This window comes from Muscardinus avellanarius (assembly GCF_963383645.1).
Source record: "Muscardinus avellanarius genome assembly, chromosome: X".
In the NCBI taxonomy this organism is placed as follows: domain Eukaryota; kingdom Metazoa; phylum Chordata; class Mammalia; order Rodentia; family Gliridae; genus Muscardinus; species Muscardinus avellanarius.
The window spans coordinates 53960240-53984869 of NC_137792.1; the positions used below are offsets into that span (position 1 = coordinate 53960240).

Consider the following 24630-nt stretch of genomic DNA (forward strand, 5'->3'; position numbering starts at 1 on the left):
CAAACCTGCAATCTTCCTGTCTCAGTCACCCAAGTACTGGGATTACAGGCAGGTGCCTTCATGCCTGGCTTATACATTGTGTGTGTGTGTCTGTGTGTGAGAGAGAGAGAGATAGAGAGACAGAGAGAGAGAGAGAGATTGAGATTATATATATATATCAAACCCAGGGGCATTCTACCTCCAAGCTACACCCCAGCCCTTTTCATTTTTTAAGCAGGGTCTTGCCAGGTTGCTGACAATGGCACCAAGTTACTGAGGCTGGCCTCAAACCTGCAGCCTCCCAAGTATGAGGATTATAAGCATGGACCACCACTGAAAGAGAAGCCACAATTTAAGTCTGCTTTAATTGTTTGAACTAGTGTGTTTTTTATATAAAATTACAAACTGAGAAAGCTAGTTTAATTAAAGTCAGAGTTTTAAATTATTTCAAATGTTACTTTGTTAAGGCTTATTTTACTAGCCACATATTGCATGTTATATAGACTTAAAATTCTTAACTTATATTTAAAAATAAATGAGGATAGTTTATTTCTAAATGTACCTATGAAAACAGGCTGTTCTAATCAAAAGAATCTGGAGGGATTTGGGGAAGATAAGTTTCCTGTTATGCTTTAAAGCAAGCCACAGGAACATTTTAAATTCTTCAACTCCAGACTAGCTAATAAAATGTTATAGTTGGAAGACAGCGGTGATTGGGACTATTTCAAGAATGCAAACAGCTCTCAAGGTAGAGGCTGAAGAGCCAGGCGTGGTGGTGCATGCTTGTAATCCCAGCATTTGGGAGGCTGAGACCGGAGGATCGCGGTTCAGGGATAGCCTCAGCTACTTAGTGAGGCCCTCTGCAACTTAGTGAGAGCCTGTTTCAAAATAAAGAAGAAAACATAGAGCAGAGGGTATAACTTGGAGGTCGAATGCCCCGGGGTTCCATCCCCAGATCCGAAAAAAAAAAAAAAAAGAGGCTGAGGATCTAACATATCTCTTCCCATGATCATGTCAAGTGTGACTGGAAATACCTGTGATTTACATAAAGCATGAATGTGTTGGTGAAATAGACCAAACCCTTACTCATGATAATTAAAGCTAGGATATGCTTTTTAAATAATAAAAAAGCAACTATCCAAACAAAATGAGGAAATGACTCCACTATGTCAAAATTCCCTGTAGGAGGTTGATTTGTGAAAATAACGTTTAGCTTTAGCAAGGAAACTCAAGAGGAGAACAGTTTTAAAAGCTCATATTTTTGTAAGTACAGTAGATTCCCTTAATGAAGCTGGTGTTAGGAAATGGGACTCACAGTTGTGCTATATTAAGCTTTTACTGCAACTACTGGGTTGCATAGGACATGATTTGACCCTTGATTTATCCAACCCATGTACAGCAAAATCAAAGGATGGAATAAATTTAATCTCATAAACACACCTATTTCCCTTAGTGCCTATGTGCAAAGTGCTGCCCTGCTGAGGAATTCCTTCTGACTATCATCCCAATACTGTTCTGGTGACCCTGAAGGTCCATCTGAGGTTTGCAGCTCCCTAATGATGTCCTTGAGGGCTCTAGCTCACCCAAGTGACCTTGGCCTCCCCACGAATTTTCTCCTCAGTCTGAATTTCAGCTTCCAAGTGGACAGTTTATATAACAGCTGCATGCCCAAATCAGTAGTCTCAAATTGAGCCCTTTCCCAGGGTCTTCAATGGAGACTGGAGCTAGATGGTAGAAGACAAAGACATAGTTGGGCATCTGCAGCTTGTCGTCAATCCCTGGAGCTGCTCTTCTATGGGTCTCATAGTTAAGTTTCTTCATTAGCAGAAGAGAAAGTACTGGTACTCCAAGAATCCTGAGAGGATCTGAAGGTACTAAGCAAAGAGTAAGCCCTAGAATAGGAATTATTTTTATTCTGATTAATAAATATAAAATATATGTACTCATTCCACAAATACTTATAAGGTACCAGGTAGTGTACTGGATGCAGACCATGCAAATCTCAATAAAACTAAGTGTGTACTCTCAAGGTGTTTTTCTCAAGGAACACCCTTGGCATGTGTGCTTATTTGCTCTAGGTCTTTGTAAAGGGTCACTAAACTGATCAGTAACCCTATCTGGGGAAAATGATAAGCAGAGGAACAAATTTCTAGTTGACAAAATGTTGGATAAACCAATTTCTGCAAATAATGTCATAATGGAATCTACCAAATTTGAATAAGAGAGCACTATTATAGATGCAAAAGCATTTGGAAAGCTTCGTTTATTGTCTAGAAATCTACTGTGAAATGGCTTCTAGATACACGATCTGTAGCTACAAACAGATGAACATGTAGAACTTGCCACCTGATCAGCTTCAGCTTCAGAAGGGTAGCCATTGTGTTCTTCCTGTATCTCCTGCAGAGCACCAGGTGCATGGACAAGAAAAGGCAGAGAAGAGAAAGAAAAACACGTGCAAACAGACAGGTGAAAGGACAGAATTTCTTTTATAAAGAGACAGTAAGCATGTAAAAGTCGACACACCTTTCACAGTTTTGAAAACAACATTTGCCCCCTGGGAGTTAAGAAATAACATGGAGTCCATCTATAGCATCCTCAGCCTAAAATACATTAGCTATTCTGTGTTTGTGTTGGAGTAGAAAAATGAAAAGCAAACATAGATTTCAAAGAATGTGCTTTTTAAAATCAAGCAACACTACAGCATATGGCAAAGAAACAAAATGAGAGGCATATCATGTGCTCATAGAAAATAAAGCATCCCACAAAAACCAGGTGAAGGACAAAGTCAAGTCAAGGGCAAAATACAAATGTACTTCATAGACATATACTTTAAAAACAGTAAGTATGTGTATACTTTAGGGTATACTACTGGTATACTCTAAAGAACTATCATATTGCCCATGGGTCAATTCCACTGCACACATGCACATATCACATGCTAGGGAATATATATATATATATATATATATATATATATATATATATATATATATCACATATATATTCTTTTATATACATATATGTACCTGTTTCTTATTATTAATTGCTAAATACTATGACTTACAAATCAACATCATAGTAAATATTTCTTTTTATGTGTGTGATACTGGGGATTCAACCCAGGGGCATTCTACCTCTGAGCTACACCCCCAGCCCTACTTTTTATTCTTTATTTTGAAACAGGGTCTTACTATGTTGTGGAAGCCTTATTAAGTAGCTGAGACTAGTCACAAACCTGTGATCCTCCTGTCTCAGCCTCCCAAGTACTGGGATTACAAGCATGCGCCACCACACTGGGCTCATACTGAATATTTCTAATTGCAGTATCAACAACATGCTTCAAAGAAACAACTAAAAGGTCATATATCCTACAGTTTTTCCCAATTTCTTTAAATGTATATTGTTCCTGATGTAATCCCTTCACAGAATCACTTATTAAAACTGGACTTTTAGTTCAGCAGGTGGTATAAATAATATGAATACTGAAGATGAGATTATAATAGTTTGTGTGTGGTGCTGAATCCAGAAGCATTCTACTTTTTATTTTGAAATAAGGTTTTGTTAAATTCCTAAAAGCCTCGCTAAGTTGCTGAGGCTGGACTCAAACCTGCCATTTGTATGTCTCAGCCTCTCAAGTACTGGAATTAAGGTGTGTGCCACCATGGCTGGCTAAATTATTGTGTGTGTGTGTGTGTGTGTGTGTGTGTGTGTGTGTGTGTGTTACTGGGAATTAAACTCAGGGGCGTTCAACCTCCAAGCTACACCCCAGCCCTATTTTTTATTCTTTATTTTGAAATGTTCTCACTGTAATATGGAGGGCCTCACTAAATTGCTTGAACCTGCCATCCTCCTGTCTTGGCCTCCCAAGTACTGCGATTATAAGCATGTTCCTATAACACTTTTTAAAAGTGATATCAAGTCTCTGAGACTGATGATCCTAAAATTTAGCAAAGATAATATTTTCCCTCATGAAACTTTGGCTACAGTGACTATATTTCTTAAAAATGCAACTACTGAAAAAATAGCATAGCTTTAAAAGAATTTACTATTTTCCACCTTTCATTTTGATCAATAAAGTAGAATATATAACATCTTTATATACTATACAATTAGATTGAATTTGGTACACAGTTGGTACAGCTACCCTTTAAGGCAGTATAATTTTTTAAATGCAGCCAGTTTTTTGAAATTTCCATTTTTAATACAAAAAACGGAAACATTCTTTGATTAAAATTTCAAAACCAGAAAAATAAATGAATAAACAAAAATATATGACATTTCAAAGTACATGCAAGTATAAAACCAAGCACTAATATTTCACAATGTGAATCAATGAAAGTAAATAATTCCCACAAGCAAAAGGAAACACAGTGAAAATTTTAAAAAGATAAATCAACTAGAATAACAATAATTGGACTTAACCTGGTTATTTTTGTACTGCTTCATTGGCTTCAGTAAGATTAAAAATTTTAAATTAAGTCATTAAAGTACAGTATCAAATCCACATCGTTTTCACTTAATGGAAATGGGTTAATTTTCAATGTCTGGTATTGAAAGTTAAATGCATGCACATTACCAATCTTTGTCTTGTTTTATGAATATTCTGAAATAAAGGGAAGGAAAATGATGAGGAAAATGAAATCTGTAATCCACTATATAATTTTAAAATTATTAACTGGCACTGATTTTATTACATTTTTTCAAGATTAGCACTTCTTTCTCCTTTTTTTTCTTTTGAATTTCACATGCAAACACAAACATGTCTCAAAATTTTGATTGGCTCAGATGGACAACTGACCACATTTTGGGAAAGGGTTTGCTAAATTCTTTAGCATGAGCCACATGGTAAATAAGGTGAAAAGAAGCCACTGTAGGTCTAGACTTATAAACCCTGCCATAAACATCCATTTGGTCAGAATTCATGTAGTACAAGGAAAGTCAGTATTGCACACTAATAACAACTTTAGCATCCTGTCTTCACACATATTGGCTTTTGCTGAACATAGAACATTGTCACAAATAAAGCGTTTCTAATGAACACTTAAAGCTATGACACAGCAGAGCAAATTGATCTGAGTGACTCATAAAAAACCAGTGAGAAGGTAAAGAACACTAAATAGACTTAAGTATTCCATAAAGCACAGACACACACAAGGAGGAGGCCCATCTGCCAAAAGCCGAATATCCTTACCCTTATATCAGGCCTCCTGAAAACCTGTTAGTTAAAATATAGAACATTATCATCATGGACACATTACTGTTGACCTGTGAAAGATGCCATTAAGTTCAAAAGCCCACTCCCTAAGAAACATCATAATCCTCTAAATAAAACTAATGAGATCAATTCTAACAGGTTTTCCCTCAAAGTTTCATTCAATATCAAATCAATCCTAACCAATTTGTCCTGTAATGTGCAGGGAAGTCCATGATTTGGAGAAAAGTATCTCCCTCAGGCTAAGACCCCTTCTGTCCAGCGTGTTACATGCTATTGCAAAAAGGCTGTTTGAAAAGTTCACTTGTGTTTCTGTTTGGAATATTGAAAGCACTTTCCACATAGAAGAAATGATATAAAGAGGCAGTTATGCTTCCAAACCAGCCCACAAAAACAAAATAAAAGCACAGAAACTCCTACATTGGAATCACAGCATAGTTCAGCTATAGTATTAACTAACATTTTCATAAAAACTGAGAGAACACAAAGCTTAACCTTATTTCTACTGAAATTATATATCTATTTTGTACTTGGGAATCCAGAATAAAACTCCCCAATGTGGCCACTCCACAAAAAATCCAAGTGCCTCCTCCACTCCCCATCCCCAATGAGCATGGTTGGCAAAGAGGAAGTTCCAGGCAGGAAGAGGTAGAGGCTGGTCCCAGATGGAAGGGGAAGCCACATGCTATTCAACTGGAACACTGATTTCAGTAACACTATTGTGGGGCCTGTGACTTGTGAATCCTAATTGAACATGCAGCACATGTATTTGGAAAGCCCTGATCAGAGAAAACAGCCCACAAATTGATGGAACTTTCTGAAAAGCAAACAATTTTAATAGTCAACGGAAGGCTTTAACCTGTCTGTGTGCTCCAATCCAAAGTCTGCAATCCTAGCTTCCAACCAATGGGTGTTCTATGAAAAACACACCATCAAAAATCACAATCACAGTTGCTTCTAATTCGTTTTATGGTTTAACTCCAGTAGGATAAGATCACATGAGTACAAATATATAGACTTCAAAAACACTATCATTAAAGTAAAAAAGGTATTCTGAATTAAGTGACAACGTGCCTCAAAAAGAGTTAAAGCCCATAAGTGCCTAGACTATTCAACTCAAAGATTCCAAAATCTATTATCTTAACCCTCCCTTTTCAGAAAAACAATTACTTAGAACTCCCCTGGACATTTACACCACTGCCTTTTATTCTTCCAGGGCTCCCAATTGCACCCAAGGCTGCTACCACTCCTCTGGATTGTTCCAGCATTCCACCAGGAGTGGTACTGCCCATTTTGAGAATCTATAATTTAGATTAAGAGGCTTAAATCTGGCTTTTGGGGAGGGGAGTTTATCTTAACTTTGGTGATGGTTTCTTAAGTGTGTACATATGTCAAAAATTAACAAATTGTATACTTTAAATATATGCAGTTTATCACTTCTTAACTACACCTAAAGAGGGGTGGCAAAAATAAACAAAAGTGCTACATCCTTATGGTAATACAAACCTCAAAATAAAAAGCCTCCCCTCTAAGAGCTTCATTTCTCAGAGACAATCACACTTAACTAGACCTGTTTGAATTCTTCTGAGGATTGCTTCCATTCTGATCTATGCATTTCCACCTTCACTTCTTGATCTGTCACTTTTAAACAGTGTTTATTGACCTCCCATCTTAAAATATGAGAAAATAAGTGTTCTCAATAATGACTGCCTCCATATCCCCAGTCTGCTAGTCCAAAGGTGTTTTTTTTTCTTTTTGTTTTTTGCAGTACTGGGGATAGAACCCAGTGGAATTCTACCTCCCAGAGCCACCCACAGCCAAATTATTATTTTTTTTGTGGTCCTGGGGGTGGAACCCAGGGGCTTCTACCTCTGAGCTACACTCTCAGACCTATTTTCTCTTTTATTTGGAAACAGGGTCTCACTAAGTTGCTGAGAGCCTCACTAAGTAGCTACGGCTGGCTTCGAACCTGTGCGATCCTCCTGTCTCAGCCTCCCAAGTACTGGGATTACAAGTGTGCGCCACCACACCTGGCTTCAGCTCTATTATTTTTTTTATTCTTTTTATTTTGAAAAAGGGTCTCAGTGAGTTGTAAAAGGCCTCACTAAGTATCTGAGGCTGGCTTTGAACCTGCACAGTCCTCCTGTCTCAACCTCCTGAATGCTGGGATTACAAGTGAGAGCCACCATGCATGGCTTCCAAAGTTTAATCTTTAGTTCTTCCATTGTTTTTCAGAAGCTGCTGCATCAAACTACTCACTGCCTCCCTCTTCCCAGTCTATTGGTCCAAAGTTTAATCTTTGTTTTTTCCATTGTCCTTCAGCAGCTGCTACAACATAACAAAATAGCTCAGGACTTTTATGTACTTTATAAAAAATTAACTCATTTTATCCTTAAAGCAAATGTGTGAGATAAAAACTATTATTTGCTCAATTTTTTATGAGGAAACCAAGACACAGTAAAGTAATCTTGCCAAGTTCATAACAATTCCGTTCTGCCTCAGTATGGCATCTCTACAATTAAAACACAAGCTATAGCTTGGAAACCCTTTTTGACCCTCAAAAGTCCATTTATCTCTTAAGTCCTTTTGTTTGTTGAAGAAAACACCACCATCATCCCTCCCTCGACCTCTCCCAGCTCCATAGCCACTGCTCTCCAATCCTCTACTCCAGCGTGCTGTGTTCTTTTCACATTTGTTCTGTAACTATGCTTTATAATGCTTTGTTTGTAAACTGATAGCAAAAGTTGAAAACTAAAAGAATAGCATTAATATTTTATAGAAATAATGTCTACTGCAGCGCCAAGTAATACAATTGAGCCTTATGTACATAAGACATAACTTTGTCAATAAGTCTTGTCATTAGAAGGAGAAACTAACTTTAAAGTTTGAAAAGGAACAAGATGGCAATCAGCTTCTATGTGTGTGGTACTAGGAATCAAACCCAGGGATATTCTACCTCTGAGCTATAACCCCAGTCCTTTTTTTTTATTTATTTTTTGTTTGGAAACAGGGTTTCATTAGGTTGCTGAGAGGTTTGCTATGTTGCTGAGGCTGGCCTCGAACCTGTGATTCTCCTGCCTCAGCCTCCCAATACTGGGATTACAGGTGTGTACACCATGCTCAGCTGATAATCAGCCTTTAAATGCACATAATTCTTTACCACTATAATGAAATCCTCTGTGTCGCTGGGCGTGGTGGCGCACGCTTGTAATCCCTGCGTTTGGGAGGCTGAGACAGGAGGATCGCACGGGTTTGAAGCCAGCCTCAGCTACTTAGTGAGGCTCTCAGCAACTTAGTGAGACCCTGTTTCCAAATAAAAATATAAAAAAGGTCTGGGAGTATAGCCCTGAGGTAGAAAGCCTCTGGGTTCCACCCCAAGTGCCACCAAAAAAAAAAAAAAAAAGAAAAAAGAAATCCTCTGTGTTGTTGGTATGAGAGGAAGATTAATAAAGTCTTACCCCAAAGTCTCTAAGTTGTGTTTCTTTCTATTTTACTCTCTGCACCCCTCCTAATATAAGCCATTTTAAGCAAACCCAGAAGTTTGCTTTTTTCCTAAATCCAATCCTGAGGGAAGTCAGGAGAGGGCAGTGCTTTTGAGTCAAGGGGTCAGAAAATCTCTCAATGTCTGCCTTCTGTGCTTCGGTTTCTACACAGAGAAAATGAGGGAAGTCTATGGGTCAAATGCAAGGCCCTGACCAATTCTAAAATCCTAAGAGTAGGATTATCTAAGCCTCATTAGATGCTTGCAGAAAACATTTCCAAAACTGAGAGTTAGGGAGGCAAGCCAATGTACTGGTTAAAAGAATGAGCTCCAGAGTCAAATTCTAGATACACTACTTACTGGCCAGAAGCCCTCACACTAGCCAAACACTCATCAGAGTCTTCTGTCTCTTCTTCTCTTAAGTCGTGATGCTAAATGCATCTCACTCACAGGTTGTGGGCAAGGTGAAATCAGTTAAAATAATTGTACTGTATGTAGCCTTTAGTTGATAGGTCTCAGCTGCCACAATTTGTACCAATACTATCTTGAAATGCCCTACATCCCTCCCTCACCTACACATGCAAAGAACCTATGATAAAGTGCAAAAAAGGTAGGTCATAGTGATTTTATTCTATTCAACAAAGCCAGCATACCATCCAAAAGTTAAAAATCTACCTGCCCTTACTATACTCTAAATGGCTTTCAGTAAGTCAAGAAAAGCAATAAAATTTAAATGTGTATACAGTTCGTGCTGGGAGTAAACCTTCCTTCCTCTGTCCTTAAATTGTCTTTGTCATCCGTCCAAGAACTCCCAGGAAGAGAGTGGAAGGCGTCTGTGGACCACTGGGTCTAGGTGGATTTGGATAAAGGAACTGGTATCCTTCACTTTGATTCTCTACTCTTCCCCCATGGGGAGTTCACTTGTGTGGGTTCTGCCCCAAGAGAGGCTGAAGTTGTTCAGAGCTTCCTTTGGGGAGTGTATATAACTGTACCATGATGAATGAGGCAGCCCACTGTGGCTGCACATCTAAGCTATGCCCTCCAAGCTAGCTTTCATCAATTAGTGTAGCTGGTATTTTGTTCTATTTGGCTCCTGTCTTAATTCTCAGTGAGGTAACAGCTGACCACCCCTAAGGCCCCAACAATGTGAAAGTATCTCAGAAAGTTTTCAAACACAGTCAGTACTAGTACTACAAACAATGAGTAGTTGTTGAAAGCTTACTCTAGGCGAGGCACTGTGCTAAATGCTTTATATGTTAGTCTACCCTCCCAGCCACTAATGTGACAAATGTGGAAAGTCAGGCAATGAGAGGTGAGGTGAGAAAGCTTGCTTCCTGCCATACAGCAACAATCAAGAGCAGGGATTCAAACCCAAGCTGGCTGGCTTTAGTGCACATGCTCCTGACCTCAATACAGTCCCACCTAAATTTGTTTTCTCGAGGGTGCTGACAAAGCTGAACTCCCAGAATGTCCTGCTCTACTCCTTCTTTTCACCACATCTTGTTTACATGTCTATTTTAACACTCACATGGTCCAATATAAAGCACAATTTTCTGTATCTCTGCCTGACTGAATTCCATGTAGCCCAGACTGCCCGCATGTCTGGCACAGAACAGGTGCTCTGCTCACATATTTCTTGGAGATTAGTGTTCAGTAAGTATAGTACATTCCTTTTGCAGTTGTTTTTGCACGTAGAAATTTTTATACAGTGACAGGATATAATAAATATTATTTGCATATTTAATATATACATTGCCCCATTTAACACATTCAACCTCAGCTATATTATCATCAGACAAACAAGGCCATTGAGGCTCAACAAGGTTAAGTAACTTGGTAAACACCTAATCAGTACAAGGCTAGGATTGAAGGTCAAAAGTGCTGACTCCAAATTTTATAATCTTTTGGAAAAATCACCAAAAACAATTCTAAGCCAAATAGATATTAGGTTTTCATAAATGAGTTATCTTTGAGCTTATGCCTTAGAGGTTCTTTTTAGAAAAAATATTAAAATGTTGGAGTAAAAACGCCACTGTTTTCTATCTTTAGTACAAATTATATTGATACAATAATTTTACTGTTGAAATCAGATTGCTACAAAATTAGTTTTAAAAAAGAGATTTTCCTGAGCTGGGCACAGTGGCACACAACTATATTCCCAGTTACTTGGGAAGCTAAGGCAAGAGGATCACAAGTTTGAGGCCAGACAGAGCAACTTAGTAAGGCCTTGTGTCAAAAAAAAAAAAATGTTCCAGTGGTAGCGTGTCTCTAGGTGCAATACTTAGTACAGCAAAAAGAAGTTAACAACCAGAGGTTTTAACCTGTTAGGAAGTTTGAACTGTGAGGTCAGGAGTTTTTGTTGTTGTTGTTGTTGGGTTTTTTTGGTCCTGGGGATGGAACCCCAAGGACATTCTACCTCTGAGCTATATCCCCAGCCCTATTTTTATTCTTTATTTTGAGACAGGGTCTTGCTGAGTTGCAAAGGGCCTCACTAAGTAGCTGAGGCTGGCCACAAACCCAGATCCTGTCTCAGCCTCCCAAATACTGGGTTTAAAAGCATGCACCACCATCCCCAGCTATTGTTTTGTTTTCAAGTTCGCCAATTCGATTCTCTGTCCTCTTCATTCTGCGATTGAACTCTTCCACTGAGTTTATTTTGGTTATAGTATCTTTCATTTTTTAAATTTCTTCTTGGTTCTTCTATGTCTCACATTTATTTGCTGAAATTTTTCTATTTCTTTTTTGTTTATATTTTTCATTGTTTCAAGCATATTTGTTGTAGTTGTTTATTGAAACAATTTTATGATGGCTTCTTTAAAATAATTTGCACATATTCTAACATCTCTTTCATTTTACCTTTGATTTTGTTGATTCTCTTTTTCTCTTATTGTTTTGGGGGCTTATTTATTTTGTAGTGCTAGGGATTGAACCCAGGGCCTCAAGCATGCTAAGCAACCTCTCTGTCACTGAGCTACATGCCCAGTCCATAGTGATTCTTTTTTATCACTAAGTTTAAGATCTTCCTCATTCTTGGTATGACACATGATATTCAGTTGAAATTTGAACATTTGGGGCATTATGTTTGAGACTGTGGATCTTATTTAAGCCTTCTATTTTATTTGGCTGTCTCTGACACTGTATCAGTAGAAAAGGGAGCACTGTTTTATTACTGCCAAGTAGGGTAGATGTCTAAGTTTCCCACTCAGAACTTCATTGATATCAAAGGGTAGAGGTTTCCTTGTTACTGGAAAGGAGAGGCAAAAGGGTCCAGCTCCTGGCTGGATTTCCACAGAAACCTTTCTGGCCTTCACTGACAGCACACTAGAGAGGGTAAATTCCTTTTCTATATCTATGTGTGGTGAAGCCCTGACTCTTCATTAGAACTCCTGTGCCATTACCTATACAAGGGATTAGTGTACTTCCTTACAGTATGCTAGGGCTACCTAACTGGCTTTGCTGGTGGGATGGCATAGGGTTACAATTTTTTTTTTTCCTGTGGGGTTTGGCTAGAAGAGAGTGATAGTGTGTAAGTGTTTTCTTTTTGTGAGGCTGTCCCTTTCCTGGTCCTCTAGTTAGTGACTAGGCTTTTCTTACCTGAACCTACTGAGTTTCTGAACCACTGGCTTATTCAGCAACAGGTCCAGAATTCTTGTGGCAAAAACAAAACCAAGGGCACCCAATACCATGTCATTCCTTGGGTCCTAACATCCTTAATTAATGTGCCTTCATCTCTCTGCCTTTCAGACTGTTCTTATACATAGCTTATAGATTATGTCTAAAGTTTTTAGTTGTACTTAGTGTGAAAAACAATAGAAAATGCATTCATCCATCTTTCTAGAAGCAGAAGTCCAAGATTGACATTTTAAAGAGATAATACTTTCACATTATAACTCTGGTAGATAAGACAGCACTACCATCTATTATAGTGGTTATCAACTGGAGTTCTACTGCTCAAACAGGCAGTAGCAGGGTTGGTTTTAATTAGGGGAACTCTTCAGTTCTCTATAGCACTCCCCTATGTCTGCATAGCTTGTTGACTGTCACAGGTAGGCATCCAAGTTGGCAACCTCTGATTTATTTAACAAGTAATGATGCCAGGTACCAACAATGGACTATGAAAATCACGCTCAAGTTTCCATTTTCATTGGCTACCCAATTTAAGGAATATTAACCAAGATCTAGATCAAGATTAATGAAGCCTTTCCCATATGTTGCTTCTGCCTTCCCTACAAAGCTATTCTGGAATTTTTGTTGAGGATCCAGAATTTAATTATTTTGCTATGCTGCTCAATGATTAAACATTGTAAAGCACTTTCCACATTTTTTCTTTTGTCTTCAGAATGTTTAGGGAAAACATTTAGCCTCTGAATATGCATGTTGAGGTAAGAAGGAAGAAGTGGAGAGGAACAGGAAGTGATGATGATGATGACAGAAGCAACAAGATGCTCACATTAGAATTATAGTGTTCCAATTTCCATAAAGCTGGCCAGAATCATATCCTTCCAGACAAAACCTAACTGAAGAATGTTTTAGACACAAAGATATTTAGAAGCTTATAATATAACTCAAACTCTTTTATCTTTACAGATAGGGTCATAAAACTAACAGTACTGTTTGTCCTACTCCATCAGCCTCCCTCTTCCTGGCCTAGTTTTACTTTCTAAACAATGGAAGCTTTGATCAACTGTGTTATTTCTACTAGTAGTTCCTAGAAATGTTTCATTGCAATCTGCAATTGTATTATTTCATCAAATATATTGAAAATTACATTAAGATATTGTTCCTAATTTTTTGACAAAAAGATATTTTTTACTGTTAGCCTAGTAAAAATGAAAGCAACATAGTAGTTGAGGGGTCAAGCAACACATTTCATTATATTTCTCCTACTAGTCTTAATTATCAGGCTAATCTTCAGGATGATTTGGTATCAAGGTATGCATTCATTAATTTAGTTGACCCATATAATTGCTATCTGCTCTTTCAGCTGAGACTATATTTGCCAAAGTTCTGTCATTTCATAATACCACCCTTACACGTTTAGCTTGTTATAACTACATACCACTTGCATTGATATTAATATTTGTCATTATATTGATTTAAAAATCCACTCTTAATATACTTTGCCCTTTTTAGGCAATTATATCCATTAAACCAAAAGCTGATGTGCTAACTTTTAAAATATAAAAAATAATGACATAACTATTAAAATGTTTATAGAGATACTATATAAACTCATTTGATACAAGTGATATTCTTATCACATTTGGGATAATCTGAACCTGGGCTGAAAATATATGAGTAAAAAATAATTAATTGTTCTCAACATCTAAGATGAATTGCTAATTATTCAGTTTTGTAGTAATGTACCAGAAATGCTTGGCTTAATCTCCAATTTAAACACATATAAACTTAAGAAGCCAAAGTTTTTAAATTTTGTTGTACATAAGAAACACTTAGCTCCTTCCCTCAGAGATGTCAATTCACTAAGTTGAGGTGGAGCCCAGGAAACTACATTTTTTGTGTGGTCTGGGGATGGAACCCAAGGGCATTCTACCTCCAAGCTACACCCCCAGCCCTATGTTTTTTTTCTTATTCTTTATTTTGAAACAGGGTCTCACTGATTTGCAAAGGGCTTAAGTAGCTGAGGCTGTCCACAGACCGCAATCCTCCTGTCTTAGCCTCCTGAATGCTGGGATTACAGGCATGCATCACCGCGCCTGGTGGGAAACTACATTTTTATAGGAACCCCAGGGGGCACTGATACAGGAAGCCACAAGGGCCACATGTTGAAAAACAGTAGATATAACCCGGCATAGTAGCACATGCCTGTAATCCCAGTATTTTGTAGGTTGAGATAGGAGGTTGTAGATTCCAGGCAAGCCTCATCAACCTAGTAAGACTCAAAAAAATTAAGTAGAAAAATTATTATAAGATCACAGAAATCTATGTGTATGAGAGTTGATTATAATGATGATATATCAGCCAACAACTCAGAAGACAACACATATTTCTTTTTTTTCCTGTGGTTCTGGGGATGGAACCCAGGGGCCTTCTACCTCCAGGCTACACTCCCACACCTATTTTATATTTCATTTGGAAACAGGATCTCTTAAGCCAGCTGAGGCTGGCTTCGAACCTGGGTGATTCTCCTGTCTCAGCCTCCCAAGCCCGGGGATTATAAGCTTGCACCACCACGCCCAGCTTACAAATATTTCAAATAAGATGCAACTGATCTATTCCATATAAAAATATGCTTCCATTTAATTTCTGACTTGAGTTTAACCTATAGTAAATTAAACCCAAATTAAGCATGTATTTCAAATAAAATATTTATACACTAAATAACTTCAAATGTTATCAACTAATACCACAACTTAATTTCTCCGGGAACTGTATCTAGACCTTCAAGGAAAACACCAAGTAATAGTTCCCATAGTAGAGGGGTCTCAGAGGCCCAGTGTGGTTACAAAAGTTTTAAGAATTATTTTATAAGTAGCAGGTATAATTACACTTGTGGTTTAGAAATACCTTATGCTTTTGCATAACTCCCAAATTATAAATATAATGCCAACTTTGCCGATCTGGCTACAAGGCAAATATAACAAAGATGGTTATAAAACATGTTCCCTTACAATAATTTATCATAGGCTTTAGCTACGATCTGATATAAGGATGAAACTTTTAATTTCTAAAATATAGAATTATTTGGCCTGTATATCATCTGTTAAACTATTCCAACATGAACTAATTCTGCTATGGAAAATTTGTCAGTAGACTAAAACTGATAAAACTTAGTCTGATCTATTAATGTATATGTTGGAAAGCCATGCACATAGTCAACATCCAGTCTTTCATAGAACTCATACAACACTAACAACTATTCAACCATAATGAAAACATTGCAGTTAAATCATAATTGTTAGCTGGGCATGGTAGCACACCCTTAAAATCCCAGTATTTGGGAGGCTGAGACAGGAGGATCAAGGTTCACGGCCAACCTCATCTACTTAGTGAGGCACTCCGCAACTTAGTGAGACTCTTTTTCAAAATCGGGTTTGGAGTGTAATTCAGAGGTAGAATGCCCCTGGGTTCAATTACAAGCACCACACACACGAAAAAAGAACAAAACAGGGCTGGGGGTATAGCTCGGAAGTAGAATGCTCCTTGGTTCCACCCCCAGCACTGCAAAAAAAAAAAAATCATAATTGTTCACACAGAAAATTTCCCCAAGGTCTCAGAGCTATCTTCCACTAATATGGGCCTTTCCATCAATGGACAGCTTCTCGGAGGTGGGGGCAATTAGGCAACTGGTCCAAAGCTGCTTAGTGGTCAGATATCCAGGCATGGGTGATACAGCAAGTACTTCTTCCGACTGACTGAACATGTATTTGCCTCACCAAATTTTGAAACCCAGGAGGTCCCAGGTGGTCTTTTCTGGGTGACCATGAAAACCAGGTAACAGAGGACAGTCACTCTTTTAGTGAGTAGATTATCCAATTTCTACTAATCCACAGCCATACCTTCCTTTTTTTTCCTCTGATAAGCATAACAGCATCTGCTAGCTTGAAGGAAGTGAAAGACAGCACCATAGCCAAATCTCAATTACATGGCCTCTTGAGTCAGCTTCTGTACTTGTTATGCTATAAGCTAAAAAGGAACTGAGGCAGTTTAGAATTAATTAGTATATATTTCAGTTCTTGAACTATTTGTAAGATTTTTTTTGTATGTGTGTGTGTGTTATTGGGGATGAAACCCAGGGGCATTCTACTTCCGAGCTACACCCTCCACCCTATTTTTTATTCTTTATTTTGAAACAGGGTTTTACTGAGTTGCAAAGGGCCTCACTAAGTAGCTGAGGCTGTCTATGAACCACAATCCTCCTGTCTCAGGCTCCCAAATGCTGGGATTACAAGCATGCACCACCACGCCCGGCTACTTGTAAGATTTGATGTCTGGCAAGGATTATAATTTTGAGACTGTTAACTAATGATGGTCCAGGATACCAAATATATTTTGTACATGCTTGTGAAAAATCAATCAGCTATTCCTAGCAGACAAAAATGACTATTATATAGTGAAACCTCAATTCGAACAAACATCACAACTGGAATGTAAAGAACGTTTCCTTTAGTGTACCTGTTAAGCTTATTGACTTTAAAACAAAGTTCATCTTTAGCCTACACAAAGAGAGCAAGGAATTTTTAGCTTGTTAGTGATTAAACAAATATTTACCTAGTACATATTATGTTCCAGCCTTATGTTGGGAAACCAGTGGTGAGCAAAGGAGCCCGAGTCTTTGTCAACAAGAAGCTTATAACTCTTAAACTTAGAATAAGTAGGGAATCCTCCTTTCAAAATGAACAGAGATTTCTTCATGAAGGACTAAAAAAATGAGCCTTCCTTCTTCCTGCCTGGCCTCATGCAGTGGCAGTACATGGAGTGGCTGCAGTTGCTGTGTGGGAAGCACAGGCCCGAGAACAAGGAGGAACTGGAGAAGGAGCTGTTCCAAGAGGCTCCGGAGTATCTGACCCTTCTCTTTCAGCACCTGGGCTCTCAGAAGTTCTTCTTTGGAGAAGTCCTCACCTCCTTGGACACTTTCATCTTCAGCTACTTGGCCCAAATGCTGCAGGCAAAGCTGCCCAACCGGAGGCTGAAGGCCCACCTGTGGGGGCTGCACCACCTCTGCACCTACTGCACCCACAACCTCAGCCTCTACTTTCCCTGGGGTGGAGCCAAGGTGCCACCCCAATGCCACACACTAGCAGGCCGGGAGTCAGAAGAGGAGCCATCCCAGCGCTGGAGCCAGATCCTGTCTGTGCTAGTGGGACTGGCAAACATGGTGGGCTATGCCATGCTCAGCGGCACTGTCTCTATCCAGCAGGCCACACCTGCCCGAGCTCCAGGCAACCAGGCCCTAGGCATGGCTGAGGAGGATGATGACGAATGATTTGCCTCAAGCTTCTAGGACCAAAAAAAGGTCACGCATTCCATGGACCCCTTTGCCTTCCCGTTTTTGGTATACCTGGAAAGGGGGCACTGCTACCCCAGAATAAAACTGCTCACAGTGAAAAAGAATGAGCCTGCTTATACAATACTCTTTTGATTTTACATTCTAGTAATACATGTTAATGCTCAATTCTCATAGGCAATACCTAAATACAAGAATAAATTTTCAACTTAGAGAGATATTGTATATTAAGATTTTTCTGAAATATAGAAAACTAACAAAATATATGAATTTCTTATAATAAAATGGAACTTGATTTTTTACTGGCACATTATGATTATACATAATAGTGGGATTCATTGTATTTGTACAGGCACATACACCATTTGGTCAATTTCACTCCCCAGAATCTCCCCTTTGACTCCCATCATCTCTCCCTCAGTCCCATTCTACTCTACTAGTTTCCCTTCTCTTTGGAACTTAATTGATAAAAGAATGATAATCTAAAGTCAGAGTTTCCTTTCAGTTACAAAACTATGATCACATATACTAGATACTGGTAAAATTTCTCTTCTACATTCCAGATCACTACTTTCTCCTCACTCACAAGCAAATGGCAGTTAAGTATCAAGGGGTCAAAGGCTCACTTGAATTAAAACCACAAAGCTTCATGGCTGCTTAGTATAGCAAAAATAAATTAAACACTCAATGTCGCTTACCTTGTAATCTCTGGACACGTTTTCTGATGTCACTGAACCTGAAATCTGACTAGAAATTGTAGCAGCTATAAGCTGTTTACACCATTCAACATGTGACCCTGTAGGACTAAAAGAAATAGTGTCATTAAAAATTTAAAGCACAGGCTCCTGCAAATGAGCACTGAATAGGGATATATGCACATTTAGAAGAATAAAATTTTATTAAACTACTTGATGACTTTTACATTTAATATAAGAACTGAAATATTGACTTAAAGCTAACAAGTAAGATTAGGTTCCTAGTTAATTTTAAATAAAACAAACTTTATTCTAAAAAGTTTAAGATTCTGGCTGTTTACAGTTAAGCATGCTACTCTAACATTTAATTTAATTTTATTCTACTACAATTGTACAGAAGATTCTTAATGTAATGTATATAAAATTAATTCTAGAGTGAAATATTTAGCTTACAGCATACATTTTTTCAAAAACTTAATTTCATTCTGTCACTTTTAGTCTAAAAACCAGTGTACTTTTGAGTGAGGCAAAGAGACTCTTAATGAAGCAAAGCTGTCTGTGATTTTACAAAACACAATAGAAAAATTACATTTGGTGTATAGTAAATTTCTGTAAGTGTTTTGACAACTTACAAAAGGTTCTTCTAGTTGTTATGTCAGAGCCTCCTAAGAATGGTGCGATAAAAAGGCAGAACAGGGACTAGCCAACTTGTTCTTGAGATGAGAAAATGGGGTCTCAGAGGTGCTGTGATCATCCTTCTAATATATAGCACCACCCATAGTGGCCAGCTTACTGAGTTAAATCCAGAATCACAGATGCTAGCCAACTGCCTTGTATTAAAACACAATGATACAAAGAAAATGACATCTTCTACTTCCACGGTGCTCTAAGGTTTTCAAAGTCATTTCTACACTGCAACCTTACCAACCTCAAAGTGACCCATTTTACAGATGAGAAAATCTAGCTTCCAGGTCTGCCCAAGGTCATGTGACTGGTAAGTGGTTTGGGCTGTACTCACCTGAACAAAAGGACGACATAATCAAACTAGACTATGAGAGAATTAAAAAAAAATGCCCCCAGAAGAGAGGCTCCATTCCTGATTTGGCAAAACACTGAAGAAATCAAGCAAGAAGACAAAAGATGCTACAATAGTTTACCATGCAGGTAGCTTTTATTGTAAAAGATGTTTCCAATCTTTAAAAAGATCACATCCCTAATTAAATCCACTTATATATTTGGAAAACAGAAATGCCTGGAATTTCCAGGCAATATATAAAATAACCTAAATAATAAAATTTAAAAATCTGATGTCCTGTACTAGTGATCCAAATTTCAGTCTCTAATTAAGACAGCCCAGTGGTTAGCAGTGTGCTTGAAAATATAAGTAAAAAAAATAGCAGAATGGGCAGAAACTCCTATGATATGCCAAGAATCTACCACAATTAGCAGAAACTAGAAATCTAGCACAATTTCTAAGAGGAAAGAGGGGAAAGGGAGAGATTTTAGTTTCCTTTTTAAAGGCTGTAATCTTTATTGTCGGCTTATTTGCTACTTTTCTTTTCATAATGCCTTTTTCTGTCAGCAACCATATTTCTTCTCCAAATATAAAAGTGGATGCAAATACAGGGGAAAAATACTGTAGAAATCCAACTGTTGACCATAACTGACCTATTGTGATCATCTACCAGCATCCTTTCCCACTTCCTCTGATAAGTACACTTTTCTTCTTTACTTTGGGGAACTGTACCCCCTGACTATATAAGATTCTGTGGAGGCCAATCCCCACATCTAACCCTTTGAAAAACCCACAGAGATAAAAGCAAAATCATAAAAATAAGAGACGGGGAGTCCTGTCAACGCTGTTGTAACCCTTGCCCTACTTGTGCCCATGGCCATCTCTCCCAGTCTAAAGCAGTTAATGTAAATCAAGATAACCTCCTTTATGGCTTTCACTCAATTGTGTTTTTATGTCACCTGAAACCAGAAATGTCCTGGCCACTGCAGTTGTGCATGCAGTGGTAAAATGGGCTAGTAGACAGAGGCCTGGATTCTAATCACACTTCTATCACCAGTTAGCTCTGTGACCTTCAACAAGCCACATCCTTTCACAGGCCCACAGCTGCATCAAAAAGAGGAGAGTACTGGGAAGAGAAGTAAAGTCTCATGGTCCAGGAAGCATGGTGGAGCTAAGCCCAAAGAGCTAGGTTCTATCTAAGGGTCACTCTTTGAAGAAAAGCAGGAATGGGAATTGGTGAAGATGATGAACTGAGACGGGAAGCCATGCTTCCTCTTCCCCTCTCTCTTCTCTTCAGTCTATGCAACTGCCTTCCACGCTCGTGGCATCAACAACTCCTCACAGGCTGAAGGCCTCTAGCTCTGCTTCTCCAATCTGGCCTCTCCTAGTTCCAATGCTCACACCAAAAACAGCTGAAGGCTCCCCAGATCATGTACCTCTTCCATGCTAATATCTTGAAAATTTACCCTACCCTATTTCTATTCCAGTTCTCCTTTTTAGAGCCATCATTTTTCTGTGTTCTCTTCCTGCCTCATGAATTGAAGTCCCATCTAGATGCCAAGTTAGGTCTCCAGAAGCTACCCCTCAACTCCAGGCTCAAGTAAATAAGCTTTCTCTTTGACATCTGCTCTCGGATATATTAATTGGCATCTCATAATTGATATGTCCAAATCTGAGAGCCTGCTATTTCCTAATCCTGATTCACTTAGAAGTTTCTCTATCTCAGCAACACTATTTTTCCAAAGTTAAATACCTTGTAATGCATCTTGATTCTTCTGTTATACTCAAAAATTGATCTTCAACAAATCCTATTTGCTCCACCCTGCAGGTCTTCTTCAGATTGTATCTAGAATCTGACCATTTCTCCCCTCATTCCCTCCATCACAGTAGGCTAAGCCATCATGCTCTCACATGCCCTACTACAATAATCTCCTACATGCTGGTTACTCTGCTTCAACTCCTTCTCCTTTCTGTCTGCAGTCCACACAGCATCATGAGAGCCTACAGAAACCTATACCAAATTAGTTCTTCTGCTGCCCTGAAGTCCCCATTGGTTCCCTATGTCCTGCAAGCTCTCCACCAGCTACCCTTGGGACTTCATCCCTTATGTCTTTCTTCCTACTGACACCTAATCTTCTTGTTCACCCTAGAACACTTCCTTCACACTGTCATCCCTGGGCCTTTCTATGCATAAGCTTCTTCCTAGAATTCTATTGTCCTGGACTATCTGTATGGCTGGGTCTTTCAACTCTTTCAGGGCATTACTCAGATGTTACCTTTCCCAAGTAGGTTTTATCTGATCATCCTACTTAAAATTCCAACCACTACCCAAAGCACATACCCCCAGAACTTTTTGTCCCCATCCTGGTTTACTTTTCTTTTCCCTGATACCAATCACCATCTAACAGAGAACACATTTTACTTGTCTCTTTTATGTTTGTTGCCTGTGTGTCCTCAGGCTCAACACAACACCTGACACACAGTGTCATATTTACAGAAGAAATGCATAAGTGATTAAACATATTTATAACCTACTGACTAGATTCCCCTCCTCCAGTCCATTTGCCACATTACTGCAGAGAATCATTCTAGAATGTTGTTGGGATGCCACAGCTCACACGACTGAAAGTATTTTGTGGTCCCCAAAGCATGAGTGATTATATATACAATTTCTCATCCAAACAAGGACAGAACTGAGGAGGATTAAAAATTTCACTGGCCCTCTAAGTACACGATGACCATCCACCATCCTAAGCAAAACAGCCTGCATGATCCACCATACTCATACTAAGAAGGTTGTTAAAATACAGAATTCCAGGCTTGATTCCAGAGGTAGGTGGACTAGATGTGGGGTGAGGCCCAAGAATATGCACCTGAGATGATTTTGGTGCAGGTTATATACAACTCCCTAGGAAGACTGTCTTCCCACAGGCAACAAAAGGCCTTTTCTCTCACCAGTTGTCCATATACCTGTATTGCCTAAATGACTGCACATTCTGCTTTCATGGCCCAAAGCCCTCTCCACCCTGTGCCCTGGCTAATTCTACTCATTTTTCACTATTCAATTGAAATGCCAGGCTTCTTTGGAAGATCCTCTCATACTGACCATACCCGACAGAAGAAATCAAGTTCCCGACCTCCATATACCCACAGCATAGTGGATCACTACTGAGTGTCTGTAGCTTTTGAAAAATACTAATTCCTAGGCCTTCCCTAAACCTCCTTAGAATGACAATCCTTAGGCAGTGCTTAAAAACCTCTCAAGGAAAGCTGGGTGTGGTGGCGCACGCTTGTAATCCCGGCATTCTGGAGGCTGAGACAGAGGATCATGGTTTGCAAATAGCCTCAGCTACTTAGTGAGGCCCTTTGCAACTCAGACCCTGTTTCAAAATAAAAAATAAAAAATGGGCCTGGGGGTGCAGCTCGGAGGTAAAATGCCTCTGGGTTCTATCTCCAGTACAGAAAAAAAAATCTCTCAAGGAAACCAGAATATGAGGCAAGTCTTGGGGTAGCATATTCAAGTTTCCTTCATCTCCTTAGATAATTCAGATAAATGCTCCATTTTGGTTACATTTGTGTATTCACCTCTAGCCTAGTACCTATCAAGTTCAATTTCAATTGTTGGTTTGTTTACTTCACAAAATAGTAAGCCAGAGAACGAAAGACATCTTGTATTATTCTCAGAATTGCCCAAACCTCACACATTGTTGAATATTTGGAGACAAGTGAAGTCCTCGCCATTCCAAATGCTGTCTTAGCTGATTAGTTGTCAGTGAAGCTGATCTCTTGGGTAATTAATTTATTAAAGTACATTGTAATTACACAGAGCTAGAAATAAAGTGAAGGAGTGTTTCTTATTGTCCCTGTGCCTTTGGAAACTCCCAAAACTTTAGCACACTGGTGTGACTAAGACAGGGAGGAATGAATATCTGAAACAGAGCCTGTTGCCCAAGTATGCTTGGGTGTCAGGGAAATGGCCACGATGTGTGAAAACTAGATGTCCCGGGCCATAGGATAGGCCACCCCATGCCCTCAAAGGAGGGGACGGCCCTCCTTGGTCACACATGGCCAGTCTATGTCTCTAATTTATCTGGGTTCTGCAATGGCCTTTAAAGCCGGAGGCTCATGGGTTCAAGAAAACAATGAGTCAGGCGTGGTGGCGCACGCTTATAATCCCCGCGCTTGGGAGGCAGAGACAGGAGGATCGCGCAGATTCGAAGCCAGCCGCGCGCGCTGGCTTAGGAGACCCTGTTTCCAAATAAAAATGTAAAAATAAGTCTGGGAGTGTCGCCCGGAGGTAGAAGGGCTTCCAGGAACCCCAGTACCACCAAAAAATAAAAATAAAAATAAAAATAAAAAAAGAAAACAATGAACAGGTGCCTTTTAAGTGTGAAGAACCGAAAGTAAGTGAGTCTGCATTCTTGGATCCTGGGCAGTTTGGAAGTTTTTCATCCCCGTTTTCAATTCAGGGTACCATCGCCTCAGTTTACACCAGCTCCCATCCTTCTGGGATCCAGTCCCCTCCCCTAACCCCAACATCAAAGACTCCAGAGCAGAGGCAGCAGCGATTGGGTCTTAAAACCAAGTAAGCAAAGCGACGCCAAGAGGACAGCTGGGGTGAAATCTCCCTTCAGCGGATGTGCGGTCTGGGCAAGGAGAGACAAGGGGTCGCCAAGGTGCCCTGGGGAGCACATTGACAGCCCATCAGGGAATCTGGCGCTCGCGAGGCGGAAGTGAGGCAGGTGAGGACTCCCGGCCAGGTCCAAGCGCAGATGTCCCGGGAGGCGGGAAGGAGACAGAGTGCGGCCACCCGCCCCCGCCGTGGCCCAAGCGGAACGCCAGACAGTCGGCCGGGCGTCGCCTTAGGTCCTCGAGAGTGGGGGCGCAGGAGGCCATAGTGGCCCCGGCCCTGCTTACCTGTCCAGGGTCTCCATGCTGGGCTGCCTGGAGCCAGAGGCGGCTGCTCCCATGGACCGAGGGGGTCTCCTGCCGCCCGCTGGCCCCGGGCCTGGACCCCCGGCGCCCTCGCAGCCCACCGCCGCCGCCGCCGCCGCTGCCGCCGGCCTGTCCATGGCGCGCCAAACCCTGGCCGAACCCGCTGCCGTCGTCGGGAAGGTGCAGCCGAGCGCCTCCTGCCACTCCGCTCCGCCCCCAGATCGCCGGCCTCAGGCGGCCGCCGCCATTAGCTGTCACCTGGCGGCCTCGCTTTACCCACAAGGCCGCGCGCGCAGGGGGCGGGGCGGGTGGGGAGGGCGGGGCGCCGGCGGCACCTCGCCCCCT

General features: G+C 40.0%; 2 protein-coding genes across 8 annotated transcripts in view; one reads left to right on the forward strand and one right to left on the reverse strand.

Moving 5' to 3' along the window:
- Positions 1–24422, reverse strand: part of MTMR1 (myotubularin related protein 1) — a gene marked incomplete at both ends in the record, with an annotated part of 76448 nt that extends 52026 nt beyond the window's left edge. The window contains 5 exons of one of the 7 annotated variants that reach the window (XM_080718666.1): positions 2326–2376; positions 4556–4582; positions 5171–5194; positions 18339–18444; positions 24268–24422. In XM_080718666.1, coding sequence (XP_080574792.1) covers positions 2326–2376; positions 4556–4582; positions 5171–5194; positions 18339–18444; positions 24268–24422 — 363 coding nt within the window. Of the gene's footprint in view, positions 1–2322; positions 2377–4555; positions 4583–5170; positions 5195–18338; positions 18445–24267 lie in introns of all 7 variants that reach the window. The other 6 variants (XM_080718665.1, XM_080718667.1, XM_080718668.1 and 3 more) reach the window with 6 other exon arrangements.
- On the forward strand, positions 9101–17619 carry LOC308279412 (metaxin-1-like; the record flags this gene model as incomplete). Its single annotated transcript, XM_080719524.1, has 2 exons — positions 9101–9136; positions 17068–17619. The coding sequence occupies 2 exons, from the start codon at positions 9101–9103 to the stop codon at positions 17617–17619; spliced, it is 588 nt and encodes a 195-aa protein (XP_080575650.1).
- Positions 24423–24630: the final 208 nt, after the last annotated feature.